The sequence below is a fragment of the Cololabis saira genome, chromosome 21, assembly GCF_033807715.1.
Source record: "Cololabis saira isolate AMF1-May2022 chromosome 21, fColSai1.1, whole genome shotgun sequence".
Taxonomy (NCBI): Eukaryota; Metazoa; Chordata; class Actinopteri; order Beloniformes; family Belonidae; genus Cololabis; species Cololabis saira.
In genome coordinates this window covers 35712559-35737198 of record NC_084607.1, presented here as the reverse complement: position 1 = coordinate 35737198, position 24640 = coordinate 35712559, and the positions used below count along the sequence as shown (strand labels likewise).

At 39.7% G+C, this 24640-nt stretch overlaps 1 protein-coding gene and 1 non-coding gene across 4 annotated transcripts in view; both read left to right on the top strand.

Moving 5' to 3' along the window:
• The window catches only part of glyr1 (glyoxylate reductase 1 homolog (Arabidopsis)), a 121839-nt gene that overhangs the window by 10017 nt on the left and 87182 nt on the right, over nt 1-24640 (top strand). The window contains exons 5-16 of one of the 3 annotated variants that reach the window (XM_061712882.1): nt 2341-2451; nt 4040-4123; nt 7830-7883; nt 8860-8910; nt 10521-10594; nt 10722-10821; nt 12032-12142; nt 12341-12442; nt 14981-15143; nt 16430-16609; nt 16776-16900; nt 19462-19899. In XM_061712882.1, coding sequence (XP_061568866.1) covers nt 2341-2451; nt 4040-4123; nt 7830-7883; nt 8860-8910; nt 10521-10594; nt 10722-10821; nt 12032-12142; nt 12341-12442; nt 14981-15143; nt 16430-16609; nt 16776-16900; nt 19462-19536 — 1230 coding nt within the window. In that variant the 3' untranslated portion in view covers nt 19537-19899. Of the gene's footprint in view, nt 1-2340; nt 2452-4039; nt 4124-7829; nt 7884-8859; nt 8911-10520; nt 10595-10721; nt 10822-12031; nt 12143-12340; nt 12443-14980; nt 15144-16429; nt 16610-16775; nt 16964-19461; nt 19900-24640 lie in introns of those variants that run through there. The other 2 variants (XM_061712881.1, XM_061712883.1) reach the window with 2 other exon arrangements.
• On the top strand, nt 12982-13114 carry LOC133422840 (small nucleolar RNA SNORA5). The gene has a single exon (XR_009770776.1). It is a non-coding gene; the product is annotated as a small nucleolar RNA SNORA5 (small nucleolar RNA).

The following is a 24640-nucleotide window of genomic DNA, read 5'->3' as shown; positions in this document are numbered from 1 at the left end:
AGCCGGGTATTTACAAAAACGGATATTTCCCCCTCTACGTTTTAAAAAAAATCTCTTCATTCATTTACACAAACCCGCATAAATAGCTGTTAAGGTGCTATGAGCAGCCAAACCTACAGGGGGCAGTGTCACGAGAGGATAAAGTCATGCTAGCCAATCAGAATCCTGGAAAAAAACATCAACAAATGACACGAGTAACTTCCAGTTACTTCCAAGATGAACGAGAGTCTTTCGTTTGGAGTGACAGAGAAGTGGAGTTACTTTTAAGTGTGACTTTAGAATATAAAACAAGTAAAATACAAGAAAATATTGACGGTTACAAACAAATTGTAAACACAGGTCGCACAAATGACGCTGGTGACGTTTCTGTCTCAGTTTCTTCTTCACAAATCTACTCAAGTAAAAGTAAAAAGTATAGTGATTCAAAACTACTCCTAAAAGTACAAAATTTCCCAAAACTTACTCAAGTAAATGTAACGGAGTAAATGTAACTCGTTACTACTACCCACCTCTGGTTATTGTTATTATTATTATTGCACGGTGATTGATTACTCTGAAACTATTCAAACTGGACCGCCTGTGTGAGTTAGAGCGTGGGTTCAAGACGCGTTCATAACGTCTTAGTCTCATGCATCTGACACCCACATTTCATCTGTGCAGGTGAAAGTGAGTAGTGGGGCTCGCCACCAAACTGTAAGCAGATGGAGCACATTTAGTTACAGCCATGCCCAGCAAGTGCTGACTACTTTAACTTTTACTGTCAGGACAATTGACTTTGTAAATAAATGAAATGTATATATTTATCCATATTTGGTGAGCAGAACCTGGCGTTGTGACTTTTGTGATGAAGTGTCCGGTCACTTTGGTGAAACTCGTGTGAGTGTGTGCAACACTTAATCACAATCATGTTTATTTGGCCAAGTCGGGTCAAACAAGACATGGAATTTGACTCTGTTGTTTTCGCTCACTCTACAATAAATAGGCAATAGACAAATGACAGCTCTTATTAACATATAGGTTTACCTTTGTTAACGTCTCTTCGTGGTGCACTTGGACGCTCTCCCAGGTCGTCTTCAACACATCTGAGCAGATGTCAGGCCTTACTGAGAACAGCAGGTTGAAGGAAACCACAGTTCTTATATTTGAACGTGCCATAGCGCTGGGAACTAGAGACATGTCAGGAAGGAAGTTAAACATGGCAATCTGTGTTTTTTTTTTGTTTACTATTTATTTAAACATTGTACAGAACGTATCCTGACATGAGTTCACATTAAACACAGTAAGTGATTATAGAGCAGACCAGAAATGAATCTGCTAAAACAAGGTAAATCAAAGATCCACATAATTGTAATATTAAAAATAATAACGGTAACAATGACAGGTAGAAGAGCAAATATCTATGGATAGTGGCTGAGCAGGATTTTCTAAAGAGGAACTCCCAACAGTCCTCCCTCACATCTTCCCATCCATCAAACCCCAGGTATCTTGAAATGCAGGTCCATATTTGCAGGAAAGTGTCCACTGTGAGTTGTAGACTAGCTGTCATTCTCTCCATCATGTTCACATCTTTCAGTCTCTGGTCCATTGACCTATAGTTGGTGGTTTTACTTCTCTCCAGTTCACTGTAATCATTTTCTTTCTACTAATAAATGGACACATACAGTATATAGGAGCAAACATTAAGCATTAAGCAAACAAAGAAGAATGTACACATGCATGAGATGAAATGACAACCTAAATTGGTTTTCTCGGTTTCCTTAGCATCTTTTCACTTTCTGTTTTCAGAGCTATCATTATTATTATTATCATCACTATTATTACTATTACTATTATTACAGTTATTCAAGCTATTATTATTATTATTACTATTACTATTACTATTATTACAGTTATTCAAGCTATTATTATTATTATTATTATTATTACTATTACTATTATTACAGTTATTCAAGCTATTATTATTATTATTACTATTATTATTATTTTGTGTAACCTCATGATACTTCATTTGTTCTTTTTATATATTCTATTCTGTTAAAAGGTGGGCAAGATAAGCTTTATGCTTCAAGCCCAGACCTTTTCAGTCAAATAATCACATCGTTGACCAGGGAAAAACCTGCGTTATCTTGTTTGTTGATTTTTATGTTTGTGATTGACCGAAATTAATATTAACTAACTAACTAATAAAAGAATCCTCAGTATATATTGTTGGTCTACATTATACATGTCTTAGGGTATGACTCCCAACAAGAACAACACTGGTTGTAGTGTAACATCTATCTCCAGAAAAGTGTCGATTTCCTTTCTTAATATTATCCCGACAATCTGTGTTTTTGATAGAACTCGGACAGTAAAGGAGACGCAAAAGGAAAGAAGGGGTCCAACAAGCCTCTGAAGATCCTGGAGGAGGATGATGAGGATCTGAGCGCCCTGAAGGATCCGTCTGAGAAGGTCAGTGGGGACACAACCTGCTAGGGCTGTAACAATATATGGTGCAACGAAATTTCGTGATACAAAAACGATACGTCTCGTGGAGGTGACAAACTGTATCGCGATATTGGGTTATTAATATTAATCTATTGTGTTGACTAGAAACGTGCAGTGTATTTGTGACGGCCGCGCCTCGACCCACGGACCAAAATCTGACTGCGCTCAGAAGAAACTATAGAAAACATTCCTTAACCTAAACCGAGCCGGTACCCGGTACGGCTATTGGATTCAAAGTGGGTGTTGGTTTCAGGGCAGGTGGTTGTGACCAGTCACACAGGGGCCGGTCCCCTGACCACTATCGTTGAAGGGAAATGTTTTTTTTCTTTCCTCATCTGATGATGTAATAATGGTTCCAAAAGGTTTCCGTGTGGAACCGCTGTCCATCAGGACTTTAACTGATTGTGGCGTCCCGTATTTGGTTCAGTGACAGCTCCCCGACTGTAGATGACACCAGAGAGGAGTTTATTTTTTTTTATGGAAAGTTGATTTGAGAAACCAAAGGATCATCTCTACAACAACAAACTTCCCGCATTATCCGTCTGTGCAGATCACTTGCTGCTATTTGATCAGGATTTGGGTTTTTTCTGCCTCCATCAACCAACTAGATGTGATTTAAACTTCTGTATTTGCTACTGCACTGCAAAAACTCCAAATCTTACCAGGAATATTTGTCTTATTTCTAGTTAAAATGTCTCATTTTTAGTCAAAAAATCTCATTACACTTAAAACAAGAGTGATTACCACAAAAAAAACTTATTTGACCATTTTTTGATTTGATTTATTTTTGTACATGTAAAAAAAAAAAAAGAAACAACACTTCATGAGAAGTTTAAGAAAACAAAACAAAGAATTTCATCCTCCAAAACTTGCTATCTTGATTTACATGTGCCAAAAAAGGAGTAGGAAGAAGTGTAAGCTTATTTAGTCCTACCCCCATTCACTGATTATTTAACCTGTATTAATTAATATTCACACACTGTACTCACACTGCTAAATAACATTATTATTATCATTATTATTATTATTATTATATACTGTAATTATACTCACACACATACTTATACATACATACATTTGTTGAAAGTTGAAAGTTGAAAATTTCTATATATTTGTACACACATGCCCAAATAAATATACTTATATATACTTATTTATACTTATTTTCACCTGTTTCAAGTAAATTTTCACTTTAAATAAGTAGAAAAATCTGCCAGTGGGGAAAGATTTATCTTCTCATTAGAAGCAAAAAAATCTTGTTCCACTGGCAGATTTTTCTACTTATTTCAAGTGAAAATCTAGTTGAAACAGGTGAAAATTGTTGTTTTTTCCAGTGATGAGTCTTGTTTTAAGTGTAACAAGATTTTCTTTTGACTTAAAATGAGACATTTTAACTAGAAATAAGAGAAATATTCTTGTTAAGATTTAGAGTTTTTGCAGTGTCTCCCACATGTGTGACAGAGAAACCCCCCTCCCCTTCCACAACAGCAGACACACAAACAGATTCACCCTCTTGATTTAAAGGTGAACGTGTTTCTTTTTCCTCCTTAAGGACTTAACTGACTCTGACCCCGAGCCGTCCGCTATGGAGAGGCTGGGGGCTGGACCCGGCTCAGGATTCAAATGGGAAAGCAGTGTAGGTGAACCCCCCTCAACCTCCCCCCCCAGCCTGCACCACCCTGCTGTTCTTCTACCTGACCTTAACCTTCAGCTTCCAACCACCAACAGCTGCAAACCCTTTCCCTTCTGACCTGTGTGGTGCTCACTCCCGACTGCTGCTGACGCTGTGTGTTGGATTTGTTTTTCTCATGTGTTAATGACTAACTTCTGAAAGTGCCAAGCTTTAAAAGAAGCCGAGATTTGGTTGAGGAGAGCGGTAATGTGGTCAGAGTCCTGCTGAGGAGAAACTCTGGACCAGGAACCGCTGGACCAGCAACCGCTGTCACGTGGAACAGTCAGCACTTTAGTACCTCGTCTTTAAACCCTCTGTTTTGGCGAGTGTGTTAAAAACCATAATGAAAATCACCTGATCTGTAGCTGTTATCAGACCAAAATGGGAGGAACTAACTTTTGCACATGACTCTAAATGATCTGAAACCAGTGTGACCACATTTGACCCAGTGACAGCTTATCTTGTTTTCACAAACGTCTCTTGAGTTTCCCCACCGCCGTTCCAGCGTGACACGTTTGGACCTTTCACAGGCTAAACGGTCCGTGTGCTTCGCGGCCATCCGTTTTTTGTTTTCAAATGACAAAATAAAAATAGAGAAATAATCCGTTTCCCCGTTTTTTGTTTTGATAATAAACGGAAAACGGATCGTTATCCATTATCCGTTATCCGATTTCATTGATGTGTTTGAAAATCCAAATTGGGAATTAAAAGATCGAGTGGAAAACTCTTTTCTCTATTTCCTATTCGTTTCCAAGGATACTGAAAACAAGGATTGCACATTTTGCCGCATTCAACGGGGCATTTTTCCACCTTCAATCTTTGGAATCGTACGCATTACGAGGTCCATGGAGAGCTAGAGCAAAGTCAGCCATCTGTAATCAGAGGTTTCCAGCCTCGTCATCTGCTTCTTCATCTTCATCATCTACTGAAAATGCAGCTTCACATGGCACTGGTTCCCAGCTAAATCATTCCACAGCTCCGTATATTATGCAGCTGATCCCTGCTGCTAAACTGTAATCCCATGATATTTTTATATGATTTAAAGCAGTGTTTCTCACTGCCCTGCATGTTTGAGATGTTTCCCTGATTCTAATGATCAGCTCATCATCAAGCTCTGCAGATAATAATAACTCCTGATAACGAGCCGTTCATTAGAATCAGGTGTGTTGGAGGAGGGAAACATTTGTTCAATCGGAAACGGCCCTTGTTTTCAGTATCCTTGGAAACAAATATGGATTTTTTTATTATCAAAACAAAAAACGGGGAACTGATTATTTCTCTATTTTTATTTTGTCATTTCAAAACAAAAAACGGATGGGCGCGAAGTCCACGGACCCTAAACGTTACATTAGGAACAGTACATCTCTAAAGAGGAAGCAGTCATTGTTAATCAGTTGTTGCTGAGAACGGAGTCTGCCCGTTTCCCCAAAACAAACATTTTACTTTCTAAAACGATGCAGCGCCCCGGACAAACATGTGAGTCTCTCATGGCTGCGACATGCCCTTAAATAGGTTCTGGTTCTCAGCTGAGACAGAACCTCCAGAGTCTGGCTCTGGGAGTTATACACACCTGACCAGTTTCTACTCTTCTTATATTCTGATATTATAGCCCATTTGAAATAAATCTGTTAAAGTAAATCCACAAATTTAAAAACTAGGCCTAAAATCTCTGGCGAAAGCGGACGCCTCAGTCGGCAGCATCTTTAACATGTCCAGGTTTGTCTCATGGAGCGTGTGGAGAATCCACTGACAGCAGGTTTGGCGCTTTTCCACTAGTACCTACTCAGCACGACTCGACTCGCCTCAGTTTTGCGCTTCTCCACTAGGGGTCTTACTACCGAGTAGATACTTTTCTGTATCTATTCTGCCGAGGTTCTAAGCGGCTGAGTCGGCTGTATCTGACATCATCACACTACAGGCCACCGATTGGTCGGGGGGTTGGAGTCAGACGTCTGAGTCAGGAGGAGGAAATCAGAGAAAGAGACTCTGACGGATTCTTGTTCATTTTATTCAACCAGCAATAGCAGCAAAAGTCTGTTTCATGATCCAACTCTGAGGTGCAGATGTTCATAAACCTGGTGCTGAGGAGAGAATTAAAAATGGATCTAGACGGAGATAAGGAACGACCAGATCTACCAGGAGCTCTATCTCTTCATAGCTGCTCACGGCTCCAGCTGAGACAAACTAAAAAAAATTAGAAAGCGTTGCTGCTTGAAGCTTCTCTAACTCATTTTTTAACTTGATATGGAACACAAGCCACAGACCCAGCAGCACATACCGTATTTTCGCGACCATTCGGCGCGCCGTGTGGAAAGGCGCACCCTCAGTTTTTTGTGTCATTTTTGGATTTAAAACACACATACGGCGCACCGGCCGAAAAGGCGCCGTCTACACACACGGAGCGCCGCCTTACAACACACACACACACACGTGCGCGCGCACAACACACAAAAATAGAGCGAAAAAAAAAATTAATTAAAAATAAAGCGGGAACAAAACTTAGTTTGATTATACTTTATTTAAGTTATTACATTAATCAAACCCATCGAAATCTTCATCCTCCGGTTCTGCATTCATCCGAGCCTGATCGCGCTGAGACCGGGAGAACTGATCAGCTGCGACGGGCACAAGCCTGAAGCTCTGTTGCCGCGCTGAGCAGCTGAGTCACAGTCATTTCCCCTCGGAAAGGATGCCGGCTTTTGCAAAAGCCCGAACAACAGTCCAGCCCAGCAGACACGTCAGCCCACGCATGTACAATCCTTCAACAGTAAACGGCGGAGCCTTCGGCCCGCCTCTGCGGCGCAGCTCTCCCGGGAGCCGTGTCTCCTTCTCTGTAGCGAGCCCGAGTCTCCCCGTCCGCCCCAAGAGCCCCGCCACGGAACCGCCGCCGGCCAAACACGGGCAATTCACGCCCTTCCCCTTTAACGTTGTCATGGTGGCCTCAATTACGTCCGCCTTATGGTTCCGCGTTAAGTCGCCGTAGGCTCTGCGTCGGTGTAACGCGGATCATAAATCAGCCTTTACCATAATACAATGGGTGCATTGCTTCATTGAGTGCGCGGCACATTTAAAAAAAAAAAAAGAAGACGTTTATATGCGCCTAATGATCACAAAAATACGGTATATCATCTCCTCCAGGTTCTACATCTTTTAGTGTTGTTGTCTTCTCCGTTTAGATCACACAATCAAATACGTCACAGCAGCTTCACTCCAACCTCCTGCTTCTGACCTGGGTGTTGGAAATAAACAAGGGCGAGTTGAGTTGAGTCAGGCTGAGTAGGTACTAGTGTAAAAGCGCCATAAGATGACTGGTGGGAAAATATTAGGCAGGAGTTAAAATAACTGGAGAGAGAGGTGGTGCACACATGGGCGAGCGGAGGGTGCTTGTAGGTGGTGAGATGGTTAAACTGCAGTGGAACTGGTCTCTCTGGAGAAGTGGCTCCACCATGGGCAGGGAGATGCTCAGCTGCTCGGCCAGACCACCGTGTTTGCCGTTTCCTCTCAACAGAGAAGAATCAGTGACGTTTATCTGGACAGTTTCTGGGTGTTATACATGTCAAATGTTGACAGCGTTCAACAATGTAGGTTTAGGAGGATCAGGCTATTGTTGTCCTCTTTCTTGGGCTGTACTGTCTCCAAATCAACCCTTTCCTGTTGGACTCTGTTGCAGGCCGTTAAGGACGACCCGCATTTTCATCATTTCCTGCTCAGCCAGTCAGAGAAGGTAAGCAATGCACATGAAATCAGATGATTACCTTTTTATTTTTATTTGTCACATAGAAAGGTTTGCTTGATCTTTGTGTCCAGCCTTGGTTTTCTCTGCTCAATCCCAAACAAAACCCCATCGGCCTCGTCACCAGGGCCGGGTATCCATTCAATTGTCAAGAATCAATTTGATTCCGATTCTTAAGATTCAGAATCGATTATCAAGACTTGATTAGATTCCGATATTGATTTGTGTTAGTGTTACTAAAACAGTTTTTTCAGCTGTTGCATGAATTATATGACTGTATTTCTGCAACATATTACTACTAGTATTATATTGAGATTCAACAGCAAGTATTGCAGCTAATGATGCTGTAAGGACCAATCAGCTCCCAGAATGCTGATAGAACTGAAACAGAAACATCATGTGGGTCAGAATTATCAAACGCATCCAGGGAGGAAACAGAGATGTATGAAATCGCTTTTATTTTTTCCCATTTATGACAATTTGGTTTTTAGCATTTTATGCAAATGTAACCCTAAGATAAATAAAGCAAAGAAATATAGACAATTTATGCAATTGTAATGGAAAACTTTAATGTTTTCATACCTTTAAACATATTTAAAGGCAAAAACATGGAACCAGTTATTCTGGTGTCCAACAAAACATTCCTTTTTTGTGCATAAACAAAAAAATACCCAAAATTGTAATGTAATGATGAGGGGGGAAAAAAATTGATCTTTAGACAATGAATCATTTTTTAGGAATTAATATGAGAATTGATTTAGAATGGGGAAAATCTCTGTTTTCAACACAGGCCTAGAAATGAGTTTAATCTCCAGACTGTCGTGTGGGTGGTCGAGGTCTGAGTTCATCTTCTATAATGTCACACCGCTGGACTGAATGTGGATCACCTTTATCCACATGTGATTCAGTAGCACCAGTAGATGAGCTGGATGTGTTTGTCACCACGTCTGCTCCTGTGTGTCTACAGCCAGCCTCGTCCATGGAGCCCATCAGCAAGCGGCTGAAAATCATCGAAGAGGTAAAGAAACGTCTGAGTTCACGCAGCCATGACTCCTGCTTTAATGTGACGTGTGAAGGTTCAGCTGAACACATTTCTACTCGTCCTCCCCTGCCTGCGGTCCACTCAGTGCGTTTACATGGGAAGTTTAATTCCTCTTTAATTCAGAATTAGAATTAATCCGATTTTAAAATTAGTAAAAATGACCATGTAAACACCTAATTCCGAATGAAAATGGCCATTCTGAATTAAACTTAATTCCGAAGTAAGTGGCTGGTTTATTCCGATTTTAAATCTGAATATAATAATTCCAGATCATGTATACGGTACATTCATTCCTCTTTAAATTAATCCCGGTCTTTCTTTCTGCTCGTTCCCTCCCCCGTCTGTCTCCATGACGCTTATATTCCGCGCTGGGCTGGTTTTCCTAACAAAGTTTCAAGATGCAGCAGCAGTAAACGCTGGTCAAGAGCAGAGACCATTTATTTAAGAAATAGAAATCGTTAAAAGAACAGATGGAAACAGGAAACATCAAAATCACCGACATGATGTTGTCGTGCTGCTGCTGCTTCAAAAATAAAATCAAAACAAATCCAAAAAGGATGCTTATAATGTGGTCCTCCATGTTGTTGCTAATCGAGTAAGTTTGTTTTCTGCCGGTTGACGTAAATGGGTCAATGACATGACGGCTATATTTTCTGAAAAACAGATTTTTTTCAATTCAAAAAAGGTTTAAATGGATAAAAAAACACCGTATATAAACTACCTGTCCCACATATGGACTCACTTGAATTTTACAAAAAATACTAGTTATTTGGGAGTTTGTTGTGGTTTTAAGCGTCAAAATGTCATGTGGTGCGACCGTCCGACCAGGACTCTTGTTTTGAAAACTTTTTTTGAAATCACTCTAAATGTTTTTAAATCAATCTTCTTCTATCTGGCATGATTTCTGAAGTGTCTTGTAGTGTGTAAGATTGCAACACATTTGTATTTATATTTCCATCATAATATACAAACAAAGTTTGACTGATGACGTCCATTTTATGAAATATCATTAAAAAACAAACATTTTTGTATAATACTGAAAACTTGTAAAAAAAAAAAAAAAAAGATGTCAAGATGTTAAGGAAATTAATTTATTTTAATATGAATCATGGTTGCACCACATGACCTTTTTTAAAGCTAGTGCCAATTCATCTTGACAAAAAACTTTGAAATAACTTAATTTAAAATTGTTATATGAATTGTACACAACAATCTTAATGTTTGAACTACTGCAATAGATATTCTTTTTTTTATTATTTTAAAATTGACCTGTTGAAAATCCTTATTCGTCATTGACATAAATACGTAAAGGCGTCCGCCCCCCTATCCAATCAGAACCTTCTCAACCCCCAGACCTGAAGAGGAATTGGAGAAAGACCATCAAACGTGTTTTTCATGGAAACCTCAATTCAGAATTACTATTTCCATGTAAACTCCAAGGAAAATAGTTTAATTCTGAATTATTTAATTCTGAATAATTAATTCCGAATTAAAAAGCATCATGTAACCGTGGCCAGTGTGAACTTTTGTAAAACCCAGCTGAGAACCTTTGAGCGGTTAAAGTGCAGCTTGTTGTGCTTGCGTAGGTGACCGGCTCCACGTCGATCCAGGCAGCAGACAGCACAGCCATCAACGGCAGCATCACACCCACAGACAAGAGGTAGGCACCGCCTCACCGCAGCACAGTCACCGTCTGTGCTGTCATCTCCTGCTCTGGTACTGGGGAACTTCTCATTGGTTTGTTTGTACATTGACACGTTTCCTCCTCCTGTTTTCCTGCCCTGCAGGATAGGCTTCCTGGGTCTGGGGCTGATGGGCAGCGGCATCGTTTCCAACCTGCTGAAGATGGGTCACGCTGTCACCGTGTGGAACCGCACCGCTGAAAAGGTACACCACACGCACACATCTGCACAGCGGCTGAAATAACCCTCCACTCGGGTTTTATTCTGGCCTGGGGATCCATTCAAATGTCCAGAATCAATTTGATTCCAATTCTTAAGATTCAGAATCGATTATCACACTTTGATTTGATTTGATTCGATTCTGATATTGATTTGGGTTGCATGAATTATATGACTGTAGTTACGCAACATATTAATAGTAGTATTACAGGACTGCATGTTTCCCCTATAACAGGGCGAGGGCTGCTGTCCTGCATGTTTCAGTTGTTTCCCTGCATCAGCAGATCTGTTTCTAATCAATAGATCATCATCAGTTGTCATCGAAGTTGGTGCAAGTCTGTTAATGACAGTCATTAATATCAGGGTGTGTTGAAGTAATGTTCAATAAAAATTACTGACAAATCAGTAATTCAGTAACGCGTCACTGCCATCAGAATGAATTGTTCCTGTTGGTCACCAAAATTCGGAACATCATTCCTAAATTGCTGCCATATTAGCATACACGCATGGATGAATCTTTTCCATTTTTGCCTGTGAGCGACGGCCCGTCCCAGACGGCCTCCGGTCCGACCGTGTAGCTCAGTGGTGCCCAACCTTTCCTGTACCAGGACCGGTTTAATGTCTGACAATATTTTCACGGCCCAATCTAAAGGTGTAGCTGATAAAAAACTAAATAAAATGACAAGAACGGCACTAAAAACTGTGGCGTTTTCTCTATAGTAATAATAATAATAAAAATTCGAAAAAATTAAATTAAATAATGGAAATTGTAAATGACCTTTTTAAAATTAATATTTCTATAAATGTGTTTTTATGTTTGTTTTCTCATTAACGTTATTTAAAGCCAGGCTTTTATTTTTTTATTATATATTAAGGAGACCGATATTTAGTGCTTTTATTTTGAAGGCGTCTCGCCAAGAACTTGTAAAAATCCGGCGCTTCGGACATTAACGGTAAAAGTTTAACGGCAGTAGAAAGTGCAGGACTAAATGAGTGTGGGGAATGATAAAGTATCATTCCCCACACTCCGGGGCTTGGGGACCACTGGTGTAGCCGACCTGTTCACAGTTGATTCATTAGTTGTAGATGTTCCTCCAGGGGTGAATTTGCCAGCCTTTTTGGTGTCAATGGTTGTGGAACAGCGTGGAAGAGGACAGGTTGTCTCTGTCCTGACGTCTTTGTCTCTGTTGTTTCAGTGTGACCTGTTCATCCAGGAGGGGGCCCAGTTAGGCCGGACTCCTGCAGAAGTCACCTCCATGTGTGACATCACGTTCTCCTGCGTTTCTGACCCAAAGGCTGCCAGAGATGTAAGTACTGTCTGAACTCGGCTGCTCCGTTTTCCTGGAAACGTTTCTGTTCTGAGAGAACGTTTCCAGCAGCAGCTTTAACTGCTGTGAGAAAGCATTTGGAGCAGGAATGACTGGCGTGACGAGAAAGACACGACGTGGTCACCTTGGAAAGGCAGCGTGTGGTGTGACTGATGAAGCTCTTGTTCCTCTCTGCAGTTGGTGCTGGGACCCAGCGGAGTGCTGCAGGGAATCAGACCAGGGAAATGCTACGTGGAGATGTCCACCGTAGATCCAGAGACCATCAACGAGCTGGCACAGGTACCACTAACACGCACGCAAGGCAAGTTTATTTGTATAGCACAGGGGTCGGCAACCCGCGGCTCTTTAGCGCCGCCCTAGTGGCTCCTGGAGCTTTTTCAAAAATGTTTGACCTTTTTTTTTCCTTTTTTTCTTATTTTTTTCCTTTTTTTCCCCTTTTTTTTCTTATTTTTTCTTTTTTCTTCTTTTTTTTCTTTTTTCCTTTTTTTTCTCTTTTTCTCTTTTCTTTTTTCCTTTTTTTCTCTTTTTCTTTTTCCTTTTTTTAATCTCGACTTCTCAACATTTCGACTTTTCTTGACATTTCGACTTTTTTCTCGACATTTCAACTTTCGCCATTTGTCTTCATTCTAAGGCTGATACAAACCTTTTCATTTTTTGCGGCTCCAGACATATTTGTTTTTTGTGTTTTTGGTCCAATACGGCTCTTTCAACATTTTGGGTTGCCGACCCCTGGTCTAGGACAATTCAACACAAGGTCATTCAAAGTGCTTTACATCAACATTAAAAGCAGCAAGACATAATTAAACAGTAAATAACACTGCAGCCTTGTCAAATTCAGTGTGTTCTTTATAATGGACCTCACTGGCCAAAACGGCTGCCACATAAACTGTAGTTCATGGGCCGCACCTCCTTATTGTAGGAAGTGGGGATAAATATGTACTACAGACACATTTGTTTGAAACTGATGTTAAATAAATGCATTGACTAGCAGGGCCACTTTCTTTTTATATTCAGGGTTCCTACGGGTGCTTGAAATCCTTGAAAGTGCTTGAATTTCAATGTTGTGTTTTCAAAAATCATAAATTCACATAACTGAGGTACCTGAAGTGTTCATTTAAGTAACAGTAAAGTAACAGTAAATAACAAATAAAATGGTAAGACAAGAAGTAAAATAATAAGAAGCACAAGTTGTTAAAAGGTAAGGGCAGTAGATCCAGCAGGTTCACAACTCATTCTTACAATGGCAAGAATTACGTTTCTATACGGTCAAAACGTACAAAGACCGGGTCAAATACAGGATTACAAAAATAATCTGTGCCGATTCCTGCGGTGAATTAAACCAATTTGACAATTCTACGTCCCAACGCCTGCATTCAGGGCTTATCCATCACTAGTGTAACTTATTATATAACTTATAGGTATTTAATATAATAATAATAATATAATAAACTTTATTTCTATAGCACCTTTCATACAAAATCGCAGCTCAAAGTGCTTCACAGTAACAGTACAAACATGTCAAGAACAATGAGAAATAGAGAAACAAACAGCAAATAAAACAAAAACCACAAATATTTAAGTGCAGTGATATAATACATAACTCCTCCACAGAACAACTACTAAGATAGGATAAAAGCAATGTTGAATATAAAAAGGTAAAAATACTGCACTGAGTCGTAGGCAAAGGAAAAATAAAAAGATAAAAATATCAACAAATAAGAGTACAAGATAAAGATGATCATAAAAAAAACATTTAAAGTATAAAAGTAATGCAGACAGTAAAAATCAATGATATATAGATAAAAGGAAAGTGGTTTGTCACCCGGATATCTCATGCTTAAATGCTTGAGTGAAGAGAGAGGTTTTAACCCTTGTGCTGTCTTTGGGTCAAGGGAGGGTGAAGGGAGAAAAGAATGAATGAAGGAAGGGAGAAAAGATGGAAGGAAGGGAGAAAAGATGGAAGGAAGTAGGAAAGGGAGTAAGGAAGGGAGAAAAAATGGAAGGAAGGAAGAAAGGAGAAAAGAAGGAAGGAAGTAGGAAAGGGAGTAAGGAAGGGAGAAAAAATGGAAGGAAGGAAAGAAGGAAGAAAGGAGAAAAGAAGGAAGGAGGAAAGGGAGTAAGGAAGGGAGAAAAAAATGGAAGGAAGGGAGAAAAGAAGGAATGAAGGAAGGGAGAAAAGATGGAAGGAAGGAAAGAAGGAAGAAAGGAAGGGAGAAAAGATGGAAAGAAGGAAGAAAGGAGAAAAGAAGGAAGTAGGGAAAGGGAGTAAGGAAGGGAGAAAAAATGGAACGAAGGAAAGAAGGAAGAAAGGAGAAAAGAAGGAAGGAAGTAGGAAAGGGAATAAGGAAGGGAGAAAAAATGTAAGGAAGGGAGAAAGGAAGGAATGAAGGGAGAAAAGGGAGGGAGGGAGGAAGGAATGGATAAAATAAGGAAAGAAGGAAGGAAAAGCAAAGAAGGTAATAAAGGAACGAATGACGGAAGGGAGGTAGGAAGAAAAAGGAATAAAGGAGGGTAAAAAAGGAGGAAAAGAGGAAAGGAAGAAGGAAGGAGAGAGCAGGAGAGAAGAATTGGGTCATTTTGACCCGAAGACAGCACAAGGGTTAAGTTGTCTTTTGCAGATACCGACTGGGCTTCCCTGATGTTTCTGGGCAGTGTGTTCCATAGTTCTAACTGAACGCTGACCTTGCTTGGTTCTGGTTCTGGAACCACAACAAACCAGATCCAGATGAACCTCAGTGTGACCACACCGAAAGTGGAAAGTGTTTCCCAGTAACGACGATGACGGTGTACATTTCCTGTTTGTGCCGTGTCTGTCAGGTGATCACGTCGCGGGGCGGCCGCTTCCTAGAAGCTCCGGTGGCCGGGAGTCAGCAGCTCTCCAACGACGGCATGCTGGTGATCCTGGCAGCCGGGGACAGGACGGTGTACGAGGACTGCAGCAGCTGCTTCCAGGCCATGGGCAAGACGTCCTTCTTCCTCGGTACGTCTGTCTGTCTGTCTGTCTGTCTGGGACACAGTAGTTTTGACAGAAAGCAGTGCTCATGGACAAAGAGATATTACAGTAATCCCTGGCTGTAACGCCATTCACCTTTCACCGTCTCGCTGCTTCACAGATTTACATTGTGCATCGTGTTCTGCATTCTGATTGGCTAAACAGTCTCCCCACTTCTTCACTTCCTGTGTCAATAACGTTGGTTGCTTAGCAACAAGCTGAGAACGGCCAATGAGCTTCAGCAGCAGCTCAAGAGCGGGACCTTTGATGAATCGTTCATTACAGTCTCAGATATAATCCATGGTGTCATTTCGGTTTATAAGAAGAAAGAAGAGTGACAACAACGACCCATAACTATGTTCTTCTCTGGAATAAACACATCTGCACCGCGGCTTTAGAAGAAAAAGACGCTACAGAGTCGGATGCAGCAGCATCAGAAGAGCAGTGGAATACACGCCAGTCACTATTTGTCCTACTGTTATTGTATTTTTTATATTTATATTTTATTTTAATTGCTACTTCGTGGATTTCACTCATCACGGGTTCTTTTTGAACGTAACCCGCGAAAAACAAGGGATTACTGTAAACCGTAAAGCTTCAAATAATGGCGGAGTCCCAATTTTCCACCGGTCTCAATTATCCGCCGGGTGTAGCATCATATTTTTATATTAAACGCCCATCGCATATAAAGGCCGGGTCTAACATTGTTTTTTCTGGTTGCCAAAACGTATTCTACCGTAGTTAAATATACCCCACCTAAACACAAACAAAAAACCTTGAACGAATTGAAAAGTGAGACTTTTTTTTTCTTTTTTAAACAGCTCGAAGGAAAAAAGTTTGATTCTGAATTTTTTAATTCGGAATAATTAATTCCGAATTGAAAAACATCATGTAACTGTGGCCAGTATTTCAGGCATTAAAGGGTTGATGAGAGTTTGACGTTGATGGATGCCGTTCCAAACACTCCTTTAGCTGAGAGAGTGAGTGAGTTCAGCTGTTAATAAGAGAATTCCAGGCCAGCAGAAACGTATCCAGGTCGCTGCTGGTTTGAACGTGTGTTTGTGTGTTAAATGCTGCTTGTGTGTTTGTGTGTTAAATGCTGCTTGTGTGTTTGTGTGTTAAATGCTGCTTGTGTGTTTGTGTGTTAAACGCTGCTTGTGTGTTTGTGTGTTAAACCCTGGTTTGTGTGTCTCTGTGTTAAACCCTGGTTTGTGTGTTTGTGTGTTAAATGCTGCTTGTGTGTTTGTGTGTTAAACCCTGGTTTGCGTGTGCAGGTGAAGCCGGCAACGCGGCCAGGATGATGCTGATCCTCAACATGGTGCAGGGCAGCTTCATGGCCACCATAGCAGAAGGCCTGACCCTGGCCCAGGCCACGGGCCAGTCCCAGCAGACCTTCCTGGACATCCTGTGCCAGGGCCAGATGGCCAGCACCTTCGTGGACCAGAAATGCCAAAGTACGCCGCCTTCTACATTTTTACCATGTCATTTTATTGGTCAACTTGTTCCTATTGTCTCAGTCTTATTTTGTTCCTAAGCTGTTGAATGAACATTGTCAGGAACTTTATTGCAGTCATACCTTCCCACACTTCCACGCTTAACCTTTAATCCTTGTTGTTTTAGATATTTTGCAGGGGAACTTTAAACCAGACTACTATTTGAAACACATTCAGAAGGACCTGCGGCTAGCCATCTCCATGGGGGACATGGCCAACCATCCCACTCCCATGGCGGCAGCAGCCAATGAGGTACGCACTCCTGTTACACTATGCAGCATTTCTGGGTCAATGACCAATAAGGATTTTCAACAGGTCAATTTTAAAATAATAAAAAAAGAATATCGCAGTAGTTCAAACATTAAAGGAGCATGAGGCAGTATTGAGGCAGGATTTATGAAAAAAATTAGTATACATTTTAAGTTTTCTAGTAATAATGTCAGATGAAGCGTTCCAAACCCAAAAGAATGTTTCCTCTAGTGTATCTCTCCGTTGCCTTGAACAGGCTGTGTGCTGCAAAATGTGCTGCAATTCGGGCCGGAATTTCCCCCGTTGTCCTGCGGATGTGACGTCACATGACGCTGCATGCACGTTCTCCCCGTTCTCCCGTACCGGCTTCACTGTTGGCTGCAGTACCCCCAACGGCCGTCGTGGTGAAGGGTGGCGCTAGAGAGTCTCATTTCTTAAAAGGAGCCTCATGCTCCTTTAAGAAAGTTGTGTACACAAAAATTCATGTAAAAAATTTTTAATTAAGTGCATCTTTTTTTTTTTTTACAAGTTTTCAGTATTATACAAAAATTGTTGTTTTTTTAATGGTCGCACATGATATTCAGTCAAACTTTGTTTGTATATTATGATGGAAATATAAATACAAATGTTTTGCAATCTTACACACTACAAGACATTTGGGGAATCAAGCCAGATAGGGCAGAAGATTGATTTAAAAACATTTAGAGTGATTTCAAAAAAAGTTTTCAAAACAAGAGTTGTGGTCATGAGACAATAGATGATAACTTACTCCAAGTACTACATTAAAAAAGTAATGTACCTGATCCCTTTTAGTTACTTCTGGATTACTTCAATAGCAAACAGGCAAACGAAGACAAGATTTCCATTTGTCAGTCTTGTGTGCACAGACCAGAAAAAGATTGATTTCTCCGTGCTGGTCGTGCTAAAAATGCTTCTAGTCAGCAGAGGTCAGGTGGTGGAAACGTGGAAAAACAGATGAAGGGGGAATGGGAATTTGTTTTATTTTTATTTATTTAGGTCTCTTTTACAAGAGAGACCTGGCCAAGATAGCAGCAACATAGTTACAGAATTAAAAGATAAAAAAAACAAACAAATACATTAATTACATGAAGACATAGTTAAGACACTTGCATACAGAAAGAGGTTTGGTGAATGCAGTTGGGATTGACGTTTATTCCAGGCATCTGGTGCTGAAAACCTCAAAGCTTTTCTTCCCAAATCCCGTTCTTATTTTTGGAACAACCAAATGCAAAATGTCCATTGAGGCGAGATTGTAACCTCCTTGTTTCCATGTTAAAAGAGAAGATATTTAAAAAGGAATTTTACCCAGAATGGCTTTATAAATGAACATATACCAGTGACTGAGGCGACGAGCCTGTAATGATGACCAGTTTATTTTAGTGGAGAGAAGAGTCAATTCAGGGTAAAAACGTCGCTTTCACTAGTTTCTGTTTTGCATCAAAAGAAAAGCAAGACTTGTTTCTATAATAGAATCCTAACAAAAGCCTCAGCTTTTATTACAACATACTGAATGTGCTCCTTAAAAGACAAGTGGTCATCAATTAAAAATCCTAAATATTTAAAAGTAGATACCAACTCTATTTGTTGACCATTTCTCGTTAATATTTTATCAGTCAGTGTTGATCTGGCTCTAAACATAAGTTTAGGAATGACGACATCAAGGAGCTGCTGTCTGCTCGTGCCGAGGGAGACGTGTCTGCAGATTAGAGACGCTGACGGAGGCGTCGGGGATTAAATCAGGGATTAAATCAGGGACGTGCTCTGTTGAGGGTGGACAGGAGCAGATAAGAGATCAGTCAACATAAATCACTCCTACTCTGAGAACAGTGTGCTTTAGGAACAGAGAGATGGGAGACAATCACACGGAAGTAACGCACACATTGTGCTAAATATGCCTATACCCTGCTATTAAATATTAGGGCTGTAACGATACACTAATCATACGATACGATATTATAGCAGTATTTTTTTAACAACCTTGAATGAGGAACATATGTGTGCAAAAAATAGTCTTTTATTTGAAAGACTCAAAATACAAAACAATGCTGCCCTATTGTTCCAGTTTGTAATGCTTTATACAGGACTGTCTCAGAAAATTAGAATATTGTGATTTTCTGTAATGTAATTACAAAAACAAAAATGTCATACATTCTGGATTCATTACAAATCAACTGAAATATTACAAGCCTTTTATTATTTTAATATTGCTGATCATGGCTTACAGCTTAAGAAAACTCAAATATCCTATCTCAAAAAATTTTAATATTCTGGGAATCTTAATCTTAAACTGTAAACCATGATCAGCAATATTAAAATAATAAAAGGCTTGCAATATTTCAGTAGATTTGTAATGAATCCAGAATGTATGACATTTTTTTAATTGCATTACAGAAAATAAAGAACTTTATCACAATATTCAAATTTTCTGAGACAGTCCTGTATTGTTCCAGCCCTAGTAAATATGAACAAGTATTGATTCCTTTTCCCTAGCCAATGAATAAATGCTAGCAACATAAAACCTCTTTCTGTGTGTTGCTGTGCAGGTTTACAAGCGGGCTAAAGCACTGGACCAGTCGGACAACGACATCTCTGCCGTGTACAGAGCCTACATTCACTAGAGGACCGGCCTGTCTCTGGACCACACCTTCTCTAATCCCCTCTTTCTGTTCTCTCATCAGATGAGTTTATTTTAACTTCTAGTGGTTTTATTTTGTCTTTTTCCCCCCCGGTGCCAGCCCCGTTACCTGCCCCCCCCCCTCCCCCCGCATGTCCTGGGACTGGAATTCCTGTTTTTTTGAGGCAACCTTGAGCATTGCACTGATGGAACTGGTGGGAGGGAGATGACAAATGCTCTGGATGAGGCTGTGGTCGTGCACGGCGGCGGCAGTGGCATGGTGGGGCGTCTGCTGCACGCCGGCCGCGCTGGGCATGGATATATATACGTAGACTTCCATGGAGCTGCTGCGATACGTCAACGACGCCGCCATATTGGATGTTCAAGACTGTAAACTAATACAAGTAAATGGACTTATTTCCATAAAGCGCCTTTCTACAAAGAAATGTACGTTTACGTCTCATTTATTCATTCACACACGCACTAATATACTTGGGAAACAGTTAGGCACCAAATATAATATATTTAATTTTCTCAGATGGTAAAAATAAGAACTTTATTGATCCCACATAGGAGTAATTCATGTTATATCAGCTATAGAGAACAAGGTAGTGCCGAAAAACAATATATATCCCCCTCACAAAACTAAGAAAAATAGAGAAACATATTTTCTCATCAACAAAACACATTTAAAATTTTTCAAATAACATATTTGAACCATTTTTTTAAATATCAATATCAAATATGTTAATTTGTTGCTTGAAAAATGTAAAATACGTTTATGTAAAAATATGTTTTGTTGATGAGAAAATATGTTTCTCTATTTTTCTTATTTTTGTGAGGGGGGATATATATTGTTTTTCGGCACTACCTTGTTCTCTATAGCTGATATAACATGAATTACTCCTATGTGGGATCAATAAAGTTCTTATTTTTGCCATCTCAGAAAATTAAATATATTATATTTGGTGTCTAACTGTTTCCCAAGTATATTAGTGCGTGTGTGAATGAATAAATGAGACGTAAAACGTACATTTCTTTGTAGAAAGGCGCTTTATGAAAATAAGTGTTTACTTGTATTAGTTTACAGTCTTGAACATCCAATATGGCGGCGGCATTGACGTATCGCAGCAGCTCCATGGGAGGATACTTTTATATGTCTATGGCGCTGGTCCTTTCTGCTCCCTGACGGCTTTAACATCAGCGCTGGATGAACGGCAGCGTGCTTGACACGGCTCTGAGCTCCATCCTCTCACAGGTTTTGTGGATACAGAAAGCCTAAAGAAGGTTGTTTCTTTTCTTCTTTTTTTCTTTTTTTTCCACCCATGTGTGTATTTAATTGAGTGATCTTTGTTTTTCTTTTAATGTCCAGAAATCCATGAAAGAAAATACGGAGAACATGTCACTGCATTGCCTTAATATTGTAGCCCCTCGAGTCTTCTGGTCATAGACGTATTTATTTATGTTTCTGTTGGTATCTCGGCCTCGTCGGCGCTTGGTTATTACGGCTTCTTATGTTCCAACAGCTGATTTAAGCATCTATTGTTGGTGGAAATAATCTGTAAGGACAGCTTCAAATGTCTCGGGGCCTTAAAATGCAGTAATTGTTAAATATATTTCTCATCAAAGCCTGAGATTTCAATGTTTGAAACTATAATTTTTTCTGGAGAAGTTCTCATGTTTTTTGGTTTTTCATATATTACTCTTAAACGGGGTTAATCCTCTAGGTTTTAATTCAGCTCAAATGTTGTGGTAGTTACAGAACTTAGTGTTGAAGGTCCACTTGAAACTGTCTTAGGTAGTTTTACGTGGGGTTTATTACTGATACTAAAACCCGTAAGCATGATGACATCTGAGTCTTTAGGAATGACTTGTTTTTGTTCGGAACATCGTTAAAAACCGTAACTGTTACACAAAACTGTTTTGTTTGACTTAATCAGAGCCTGAACGTAAATCTGAGTCTGTTTCATCCTTTATTTCTGACAGTGATTAGTGAGAGTGAGATACGAGGAGGGAGAGCAGCTGGAGTCATCGTGGCTGATCAACTAAACGGTTTCTCTGCTCAAAATTAACATGTTAAGAAAAGTATTTTGTTTCTTTTTTTTAGTTTAAAAGATATCTAAAAAAAAACTCCAAGAAGACGATTTGATTTTGTTACAAATTTTAAGTAAAATATTTACACTGGAATTGGATTTGTATTTATTTTTTTGTAAATTTAAATGATCTGCCACTCAGTGAGATTAAGAATTTTTTTTTTTACCTCATTTTAATTTTTGTTCGCTTTTTTGACCAACAGCCAAACTTTTTTTTATTTGTTCTTCTTCCAAATAAAGACGTTTTTTGGGTTGAAATCAGATTTTATACCCCGGAAGAGCGCGAGCGTCTCGCCCCAAAACACCCTAGAAATGTGCAAAACCCAAAGAAACAAAAGAAACCTCTGAAATTCAAGCTTTTTCTGGCGATAACCGTCTTGTTTGAGAGGAGCTGAACCTGTTGAGAGCCAGACTCCAGCAGCAAACGCTCCAGACACCCGGAGAAACCCGGGAATCCAACGCTCCCTTCAGTTCTTCAGCATCCTCCCATGTAGCTTCAGGAAGTTTGTTTAGAAAATGGAAATTCCTTGATCTGTTGATTACGATTTCTTCAAGTCCAAAAAGAAGAGAAGTTGTAGCAGCAGTTGTCAGACGACATGTCCGTTAAAGTCCCTGCTAGAACCAGAACCTGAGGGGGAAAACCAGCACCTGCTCTGCCTGAGAAAACCCTCACTCATGTTCTTTTACACTTTTATCACTTCAGTATCAATGAATTCCCATTAATTCCCGTTAATTTGAGCCGTTTGTTGATTCAGGACCCAGAGTTCCCTTCTGAAGTTTGGTTTGCCAAGGTTACAGGTCGTGTTTTTAAGTTTACCCCAACACCTCGCAGGGTGAAGAGCTGTTTTTAGAAGGTGGATGTAAATAGCACATTAAACGGAGTAGGGTTCCTTTTGTATCTACAGTAATCGGAATGAATGAAAACTACTTTTGGTTTGGACTCTGGAGAACAGCTGTCTAACATCTATTTCTTAAAACTGTAGGTTATTCAGTTAAAGTGTAAATGGTTTATAAATATGTGGCTCATATAATCCGGCTTCTTGCTTTGAAATGACAATGATTTGGACCCCGTCAGCGGAACGACGACAGAACTTTGCTTTGGGGGATATTTATGATTTTTGTGTACATGTAGAAATACCAAGACTTTTGTGCTGTTTAATAAATCATCTCCTGATAACTGACATGAGTTTATTCTCTTTTATTGTCTCGTAATCGTCTCGTAAAGCTCGTCTACGCAACAGATATCAACGTTCCTCAACGTTCCTCCTGGTTTGGCAGCAACCGAGACAGACGTACAACAAGCAGTTCTGACTTTAAAGAGAGAACCTTCATTCAATGAAACCTCAATGTGGAGGAACCGGTTCCGTGTTCAGACGGTTCCCTGCACCGCCAGGCCTCGGGTGGTTCCTTGCACTGCTATAAGAGACGTCACGCTATATATAGGACTGTCTCGGAAAATTAGAATATTGTGATAAAGTTCTTTATTTTCTGTAATGCAATTTAAAAAAAAAAAAAACAAAAAAAAAAACCAAATGTCATACATTCTGGATTCATTACAAATCAACTGAAATATGGCAATACTTTTATTATTTTAATATTGCTGATTATGGTTTACAGTTTAAGATTAATATTCCCAGAATATTTTAATTTTTTGAGATAGGATATTTGAGTTTTCTTAAGCTGTAAACCATGATCAGCAATATTAAAATAATAAAAGGCTTGCAATATTTCAGTTGATTTGGAATGAATCCAGAATGTATGACATTTTTGCATTACAGAAAATAAAGGACTTTATCACAATATTCTAATTTTCTGAGACAGTCCTGTACATGTAAATAAAACTGAATTGAATTGGGCAGATGAGACTGAAATGTTTCATTTAAATGCATAGCAACCAGTGATCAAACCAGAGGATCAACGATGTGGTCTGATGTATAAACTTTATAAATTATAACCAGTACTCGAGTTGTAAAAAAATAATAAAAGTAATATAATATATTACAAATAATAGCAGTGACCAAAACAGCTGCAGAAATACTGCAGGAATGACATAGCAGCAGTTAAATCCAGCCTTCTGTAAGCTTTAAATATCCACTGGGCTTACATCAAATACATCAAAACACAACAATAAAAAACACTTTTCTGAACTTATCAATATGACTCTGTCCTTCACAGGATACGTAAAATGGATCACTGCAAAAACTCTTATCAATCTTAACAAGAATATTTGTCTTATTTCTAGTTAAAATGTCTCATTTTAGTAAAAAAAAATCTCATTACACTTAAAACAAGACTCATCACTGGAAAAAACAACAATTTTCACCTGTTTCAAGTAGATTTTCACTTAAAATAAGTAGAAAAATCTATCAGTGGAACAAGATTTTCAAGTGAAAATTTACTTGAAACGGGTAAAAATGGTCAAATAAGTTATTTTTCTGGTGATGACTCTAAATGTTGAAATAGTAAAACCACATTCATTGATGAAATGATATAAGGGATGATTTTGACCGTTTATATTTCAGGGGGGGATGCCATCCCCCCTCATCCTCCCTCAACTCCAGTACTGTGTGTAGGTGAAAGGTCCACATAGCAAAGCAGAAAAAAAAAAGGTGCAAAGATAACAAACTAAACGACGTTTCTGGGCCCCGCACCTCCCCGGCGTGGACCCACGTGGCATATGGGCCACGCCCACATGTCTATGGCCACGCCCCTCTGCATATGGCCACGCCCCTCTGCTGGGAGCGGGGCGGGAGTCTAGTGGGCGGGGCCAGCCTAATAGGGAACGTGTGACCAGCCTAATGATGCGTTCAGGTGGATCTTGTAAACATGGGAAGTATTTCTCTTGTGGTGGTGGTTAAACTGAAACACATCTTAATGCAACATGTCTGCATCACCGGGGACGGGAGATTAAACACAACAAGTCAACACACGTATCTCATGCGTTTTATTCACCTCAGAGTAGGGCTGAATTTGGTGGTTAAGTGGATAGTGGTGACATTTCTGATAGTTGTGAAG